At 41.1% G+C, this 7,074-nt stretch overlaps 1 protein-coding gene and 1 long non-coding RNA gene across 2 annotated transcripts; both read left to right on the plus strand.

Annotated features, from left to right (window-relative positions):
- Positions 1 to 49: 49 nt before the first annotated feature.
- On the plus strand, positions 50 to 3,537 carry LOC125481354. Its single transcript, XR_007261304.1, has 3 exons — positions 50 to 224; positions 453 to 536; positions 3,487 to 3,537. It is a non-coding gene; the product is annotated as an uncharacterized LOC125481354 (long non-coding RNA).
- A 15-nt stretch (positions 3,538 to 3,552) lies between these two features.
- Positions 3,553 to 7,067, plus strand: LOC125481353 (eukaryotic translation initiation factor 2-alpha kinase 1-like). Its single transcript, XM_048592811.1, has 3 exons — positions 3,553 to 3,585; positions 5,523 to 5,719; positions 6,788 to 7,067. Exons 2-3 carry the CDS (start codon positions 5,575 to 5,577, stop codon positions 6,967 to 6,969), a joined length of 327 nt encoding a protein of 108 aa, XP_048448768.1. The 5' UTR covers positions 3,553 to 3,585; positions 5,523 to 5,574; the 3' UTR covers positions 6,970 to 7,067.
- The last annotated feature ends 7 nt before the right edge of the window (positions 7,068 to 7,074 follow it).

Below are 7,074 nucleotides of genomic sequence, written 5' to 3' on the forward strand. Positions count from 1 at the left end.
AGCAGGAAAGCTGACGTTTCGGCCCGAAACGTCAGCTTTCCTGCTCCTCTGATGCTGCTTGGCCTGCTGTGTTCATCCAGCTCTACACCTTGTTAACTCAGATTCTCCAGCATCTGCAGTCTCTACTATCTCTGAAACAGTGATAAAAGGAGATCCTTGCGGAAAGTGCTACATTCCATGGCAGCATTGGCCTCTGAATCAGAATCAGTTTTTGTGCAGCAAAAGTAGGTTGGATTAGGTTTCCGATTACAATAGTCTCCAAGAAGGCTAAGCGAGGATGTAATGCCGCGTTTTGAAGTGCTCAAACTCAAAGATAATATCTTGGCTGTATCATTTCTAAGTTTACTACGGTGTTTTTCTATGTACATTAATCATTCCAGTCCCCAAAATGAGTACAAATTTTTTACCAAGATAAACAAAGGCATAATATTTACAGCATCTTATATTCACAGATACCCCAGCAACTTTAAGAAAAATAACTGCTACCCGCTGTTTCAGGAAAAAAACTATATTTTAAGTGAAAAATATTAGTGCCAGTAGGTATTTTTGTTTGATTATTCTGATATTTTCAATCATTTGACTTTAACAGTGCTGTAATTTTATTATGCAACTGTTTAATTATTTAATTCAAGCCTATAACATGAAATGCAGAAAGGTTTATTTATCAAAATGGCTCTTCTACAACTGGTCAGGTTGCATATTTCTGTTAAAGGAAAAGGCCAATAGGCAACATTGCAACTGGATGAAATTCAAGGGGGGAATCAGTGATAACAAGGTGTAGAGCTGGATGACACAGCATGCCAAGCAGCATCATAGGAGCAGGAAGGCTGACGTTTCGGGGTTTCGGTGCCTAGACCCTTCATCAGATGAAGGGTCTAGGCCCGAAACATCAGCCTTCCTGCTCCTATAATGCTGCTTGGCCTGCTGTGTTCATCCAGCTCTATACCTTGTTATCTCAGATTTTCCAGCATCTGCAGTTCCTACTATCTCGGGGAATCAGTGATGTCTTGTGATCCTAAGTGCGTACATGGTTTATGAGAATTCTTGGGCGCATTGATATTGTGTTTAAATTCATATGATTGAATCCTCATGCATTCTGCATTGATGCTTGGAATTACTTATGTACAAACTAAATTAAGACAATGTACAATACAATCCTGGGGAATGCTTCATCTACCTTTCTCCATATAGTCTGCATTGATTGCAGAAGTAGATAGTGATTTAACTCGCTTGCAGACTGTATATTGCCAATTTTTCATAACCTACAAGCACTTCAGATGGGCAATAATCTTGGTCAAAAATTCACACCTGGTCGATCAAGGATGCATAACTTGTTTAGGCTTCAGAAACTGAACAAAAGCTTTCAGTGACCTGATTGTGAACATTTGATTTTCTAAATTATTATTGATCCTACCAAGAAATTGCAGATCTAAAAAGATGAAATGAGGATCATCCTTATGACTTTCATATTTTAGGTAGATAATTGAGCAAATAAAAACAAAGTACTGTTGGAAATGCTGAAACAAAAAAAGATAATGCTGAAGAAACTAAGTAGATGTGGCAGCATCAGTGGAGAGAGAAAGAGATTGACATTTTGAGTCCAGTATCCCTTCTTCAGAACTAGACCAGTTTTGCTTAGGCTTATAGGTTCAATAAGAAATCTTTTCCTCTCCATTTTGCTATGTGGTCAATAATCTGGGATTTCCTGTACTGGGGTTATGCGAATCCCCCCCCCAACGATATGTTAATTTTATTCCCCAAGTTTACTTTTACAGTGTCCTAATGGGTTGTTTGTTTTCTTTTCAGTTTGGTTCAATTTGTTTTATATTTTTGTCAAAAGTGTGTTCAAATGCATATGAAAAAATCTTGTCTGGAGGCAGGGAGCATGTATGTGAGTGGAGAAACAAGCTCTGTGTGAAGTAAGAAAAACATTTGTCCCAGAGTATTTTGAATAGGCCCCAGGAATCTTTAACAATTGTGTTGAGAACACAGATTCATGGCAGGCGCTCACAGATCCAGAAATAATTTTGAATTAACGATCGAGATTAACCAATAAATTTGTAGGATAATATTGCATAGCTTTGAAAGTGACATCAATAAGAAAAAGTGGTTCCGAGGACTCTTGTGGCACTGAGATAGTGTCTCTCCCTCTGGACCAGAGTCTTGGGTTCAAATCCCATCTTCTCCAGACACACAATTCCAGACGCTCCAACTGGACCTCTCTTCGTGGGCACATTGTAAAATTCATGACGTTTATCACTAGGGCTGGGCCCATGGGAACTACTTAGTTGGTTGATTTACAACATTCGTTTGGCAGTTAACACTAATTGGTTGATGAGTGTTGAACACTGTCCCCATATCACAAACAGTGAACATTTCTAAGTAGCAGATCCAATGGAGCCCAATACCAAACTGATCTGGAACTGGACCTAATGCGGTGAAATCTGGACTATTTGGTACAAAACCAGATGGCAAACACCAAACTCCTTGGGTGACACAGCTGCTGTGTCATTTCGAAGATGAGATTTAACGTATCATTTAAGTTTCTACATAAACAGAAGATTCTTCTGTTACTGCAAGGCTATAGTCACTCTGAATAAATAAAACATTAACTCAGTTTCAAACACACATTTCTAGCTTTTATCTTTGTCACCCAACAAACTTCATCAAAATTAATACTACACTTAGAAATGACATAATTATTACAAACCATCAGAATGGTTGTGGTTTGGATCCCTTTAATACCATAGAATCATAGCATTCTTACAGTGTGGAAGCAGGCCATTCAGACCATCGAGACAACACTGAGCCCGTGAAGAGCACCCACCCAGTCCCACCTCCTATCCTATCCCTGTAACCTTGCAGGTCCCATGGCTAGTCCACCTAGCCTGCACATCCCTGGATACTATGGGCAATTTAGCATGGCCAATCCACCTAAACTGCACATCTTTAGACTATGGAAGGAAACCAGAGCACCTGGAGGAAACCCACATAGACACGCAGACGATGTGTAAACTCCACACAGACAGTCACCCAAGGCTGGACTCTAACCAGAGTCCCTAGTGCTTTGAGGCAGCAGCACTAACCACTGAGCCACATGACCTGGCAGAATGGATTCATTCTGCATATTGTCATCTACAGTGAATGACCAGTATTGTAGGTACTGATTGCAGAGTGTTGCCTGATAATTGATTTCACTGATCAAAGCCAATGATTTGCAATAGCCTAGTGTGAGAAACTACAGGTAGCCATGCAAATTCACAATCACTTTAGCAATGCCTAACTTAAACCTTACATCATCACAATCAGAGATTTTCCACTAGAAATAATTTACATAAATACTGATAAAGAACATGTTAGTCGGGGATTATGTTCTCATAAAGTTCTATTCTTGTCCATTGCATAATTATGTTAAGATATTTTGGGCTGTGTTTTTTCTGTGACCAGACATTTTGTCATTTTGTTTTATTTTATTCACGGAATGAGGGCATCACTGGCTACACCAGCATTTATTGCCCATCACAGAGGACATTTCAGAGCCAACCACACTGCTGAGAGTCTGGAGCCACATGAAGACCAGACCAGGTAAGGATAAAAATTTCCTTTCCTAAATAACATTAGTGAACCAGATGGGTTTTTCCAACAAAGAACAATGGATTCATGGTCATGAGACTCTTAATTTCAGATTTTTTTTATTGAATTCATCTGCCATGGCGCAATTCTACCTCAGGTGCCCAGAACATTACCTGAGTCTCTGGAATAATAGTCTAGCAATAGTACCACTAGGCCATCGCTTGCCCTATAAGAAACCATTTGGAGTTCACATGATTGTAAATGTGGTTTATAACTTAAGACTAGTTCTATATAAATAGCTGAACAAGTCTATCCTGGGGCAACTAAGGCAGTGCACTAAATTCCAGACTGTCCAGTAGAAAACCAGATGGTTAGAGAAGCTGGGGCTGTACTCCATCTGTCCCACACCATTAATGTAATTTTATCCATTCATTATCAATATAGAATCGTGCTAACAATGATGCCATGATTGAATAGTATAGCAACATCCCTTCCTCACCTTGGCCACGAATTTGGTCATCTGGTCAGAGGTGCCCTTGGGTTGCTTCACAGGGTACAAGACTGGCTCAGACCCTTCTCCTACACTACGGCAGTCAACCAATTCTTTATCACTTGATGTAGAGATCTCAAATGGACTGTCTCCAAACAAGTGGGAACAAATACCCAACATCACTCAATTGGAGCGTGTGGAAACGTTTGTGCAAAATAGCACCTTTGATCACAGGTCCATTCATAATGTCCAAAAGGCTCTGTGGGAAAAGGAGATTATGGATCCTGAAGGACTGAAACACTTTGCAAGCAATCACTCTACAAGTTACACAAAGATTAGACAGACAAAGTAGACCAGTGACCCCTATCATCCATTCTTTCAAAAAAAGGCAGCATAAGGTAGTTCCTTGCATGTCGTCTTGTCCCGAGACTTTAACACCTATGCTGTCACTTTGCTGATAAGCCAAATCATCTACAGCTGGAAGCACAGGAGATGTAATGATTCAGAGGAATTCCTTCTGACAGGAGTCAATGATAGACTTATCAATGTCTCAATCACCTTGAGACCGGTGCTGTCTGATGCTAGACTCGAATGCAGAAGTGGGGATGCAGCAAAGCAAATTCTGTCAACTGTGACCACAGAGAGGCATCTCAAACTGTGAAATATCTCATTGAATGGCCTCTGCCACCACAGCCATGCAGTCCTGAAAGTCTTCAATTCTTGAGGTAGAGTCTGTATGGAAGTGATGAGGGAAGATGTATTGTCACAAAACAAAAATGCTACATAATCTTGGGTGTTGATATTACTGGAAAATGGTTCTGGAATTTATGAACCAGGGCAAACTGAATTTGTCAGTATGAGTTGATTTGTCTTCTCTGTGGAGTGGGAGCCTGAAGTTTCTGCAGAACTCCTAAAATGTGAAGCTGAAGCTTGACACCAGTAGGACACCAGATTTATTTTAAAATCAAATTGCTTAGATGTGTTAGAACACACATTTGGAGTTGGTGGGAGGTAGGGATATTACAAGAGCTTTTAGGGGGATATTCTCAGGCCTCATTCACTGATGGATTGTTTATGTCAGGTAGAACTGAGTGGAAGGGCATTACATAGCCTAAACACATCTGTTGCACTGCATTGTAGCATTTAAAGAATTTCGATAAGCATTATACCCCTCTACCTTATCGGGAAATGTTAAAGATCTGCAATACTATTTTGAGGAACAGCAGCGGTGCTCCTCTCAGTGTCTTAACCATTTCCTACAACATTTAAAAAGTACTTAAATGGCTGTGAAGCGTTATAAGACACCCTGAAGGTGAGGTGCTACATGAAGGCAAGTTTTTGTGAATCTCTGAAAGACTACATTTTTTTTTTGCCTCTGTTTGTTACTTCAGCCTTCACAGCAGTAATACACAATTTGAGCTGCGACCTTATCTCAGCTGAAGTATTCCTCCCTCTCTAGTTTGTACTTCCGGGGCTGGCTTTGTGTGACACTATCCGCTGAGAATGGCCTGATGCAGAGCGGTGCGAGTGTAACTCGGTATACCCGAGACATGGACTCAGGTGTCTCCACGCCGCGGGATCGCAGTGGCAACTTGCGGCGACCTCGGGCCAAGTTAGCGTTTAGCTTCCCGCCGGAAGTTCCAGCCGCTTTCGATGGTAAGTGCCGGCTACTGGCTTTGATGTAACTTGTGAGCAGATGCTGGGACCGGGGCTCCAAACCAACCTCGGCTTGCCCCGTGCGCGGATGCCGCAGTACACAGAATGACTGCAGGCAGCAGGAATCATTCAGCCCATCGCGGTGTGCTAGCTCCTTGGGCCAACCACTATAAAACACCGATTTCGCATCAACTGAAGTGTTGTCATTCAGCCTTGAATGAGCACTTTAAGGAGGATGAGACAGCCTTCGAGAGGGTGCCGAGAAGACTTCGAGAATGGTACCAGGGATGAGAAACTTCAGTTACATAGTTTGATTGGAGGACTTAAATGAAAACACGTGCAGGGAAAGAGTGGGGCGGTGGGACTAGCTAAAGTATTGTTGAGAACTGGCAGTTGACTGAATGGCTAATTCGAACCAATTGCGTGTTTCATTATTGTCCTCTTTTCACCCCACCCACCTTTCCTCCCCAAATACTTCCTGCTCAGCTATATATTCAATTCCCCTCTTTGAAACTTATCCCAAATTTGATTTTTAAAAAAATCCCATCTCTCTTATGAAGCTTCTTTAACTTCCAGAATCGGAACTCTGGTTTTGGTCTCTCTTGCTGCTGAAATTCAAATGCATTTCTAATGCCCTTCTAATTTTGTCCCGCCTCCTTCAAAGATTTGGGACACGCTTTGGGGTTCTGTATTCCTGTACCCCTCTTGAAAATTGTACCATTCATAACACTAAGTTATCTAGAACAAAAACTTGCATTTCTGTCATGTCTTTTGTGACCTCGTGATATCTCAAACTACTTCACAACCCAAATGAATACATGAGGTAACAAGGTGTAGAACTGGATGAACACAGCAGGCCGAGCAGGAAAGCTGACGTTTCAGGTCGAGACCCTTCTTCAGAAAAAATGAATACAACCTAAATGAATACATGTTACTTTTGAAGTGTAGTCACTGTTGTAACATCAGGAGTCGTGATAGCTGATTGCCATGTTGTGTATATAGATAACTTTCAAATCATTTTTAAAATACTATTTTAATTAAATTTTTTTCTCTGTCCTTCAATCGCAGAAACCGATTTGATGCAGCAGTGTAGCTTGGTAGATTGTAACCAAGCCAAAACAAAGTTGATGGATTTCACGGTTGCCATTCCCAACCAGCTATTGTTGGTCTCACTCCTGGAACATCTCTGCTTCGTTTATGAGAAAAATCCTCAGCGTTCAATGAGCCTGTTTAAATGTAAGACACAGTGAGTATGGTACTGTTGAATAATCTGGCTGAAAGACTAGGTTCCAGTAGACAGGATGACTCCTGAGTTGAAAAGAAGCAGAATGAAGGAAGATGTTTTTTTAGAGCCT

The sequence above is a fragment of the Rhincodon typus genome, unplaced genomic scaffold, assembly GCF_021869965.1.
Source record: "Rhincodon typus isolate 14 unplaced genomic scaffold, sRhiTyp1.1 hic_rhity00001846, whole genome shotgun sequence".
NCBI lineage: Eukaryota > Metazoa > Chordata > Chondrichthyes > Orectolobiformes > Rhincodontidae > Rhincodon > Rhincodon typus.

Coding starts and splice junctions, on each gene's coding strand:
- LOC125481353 (XM_048592811.1), top strand. CDS start 5,575: ATGCAGAGCGGTGCGAGTGTAACTCGGTATACCCGAGACATGGACTCA. Junction 5,720..6,787: donor AGTTCCAGCCGCTTTCGATG/GTAAGTGCCGGC, acceptor CTTCAATCGCAG/AAACCGATTTGATGCAGCAG.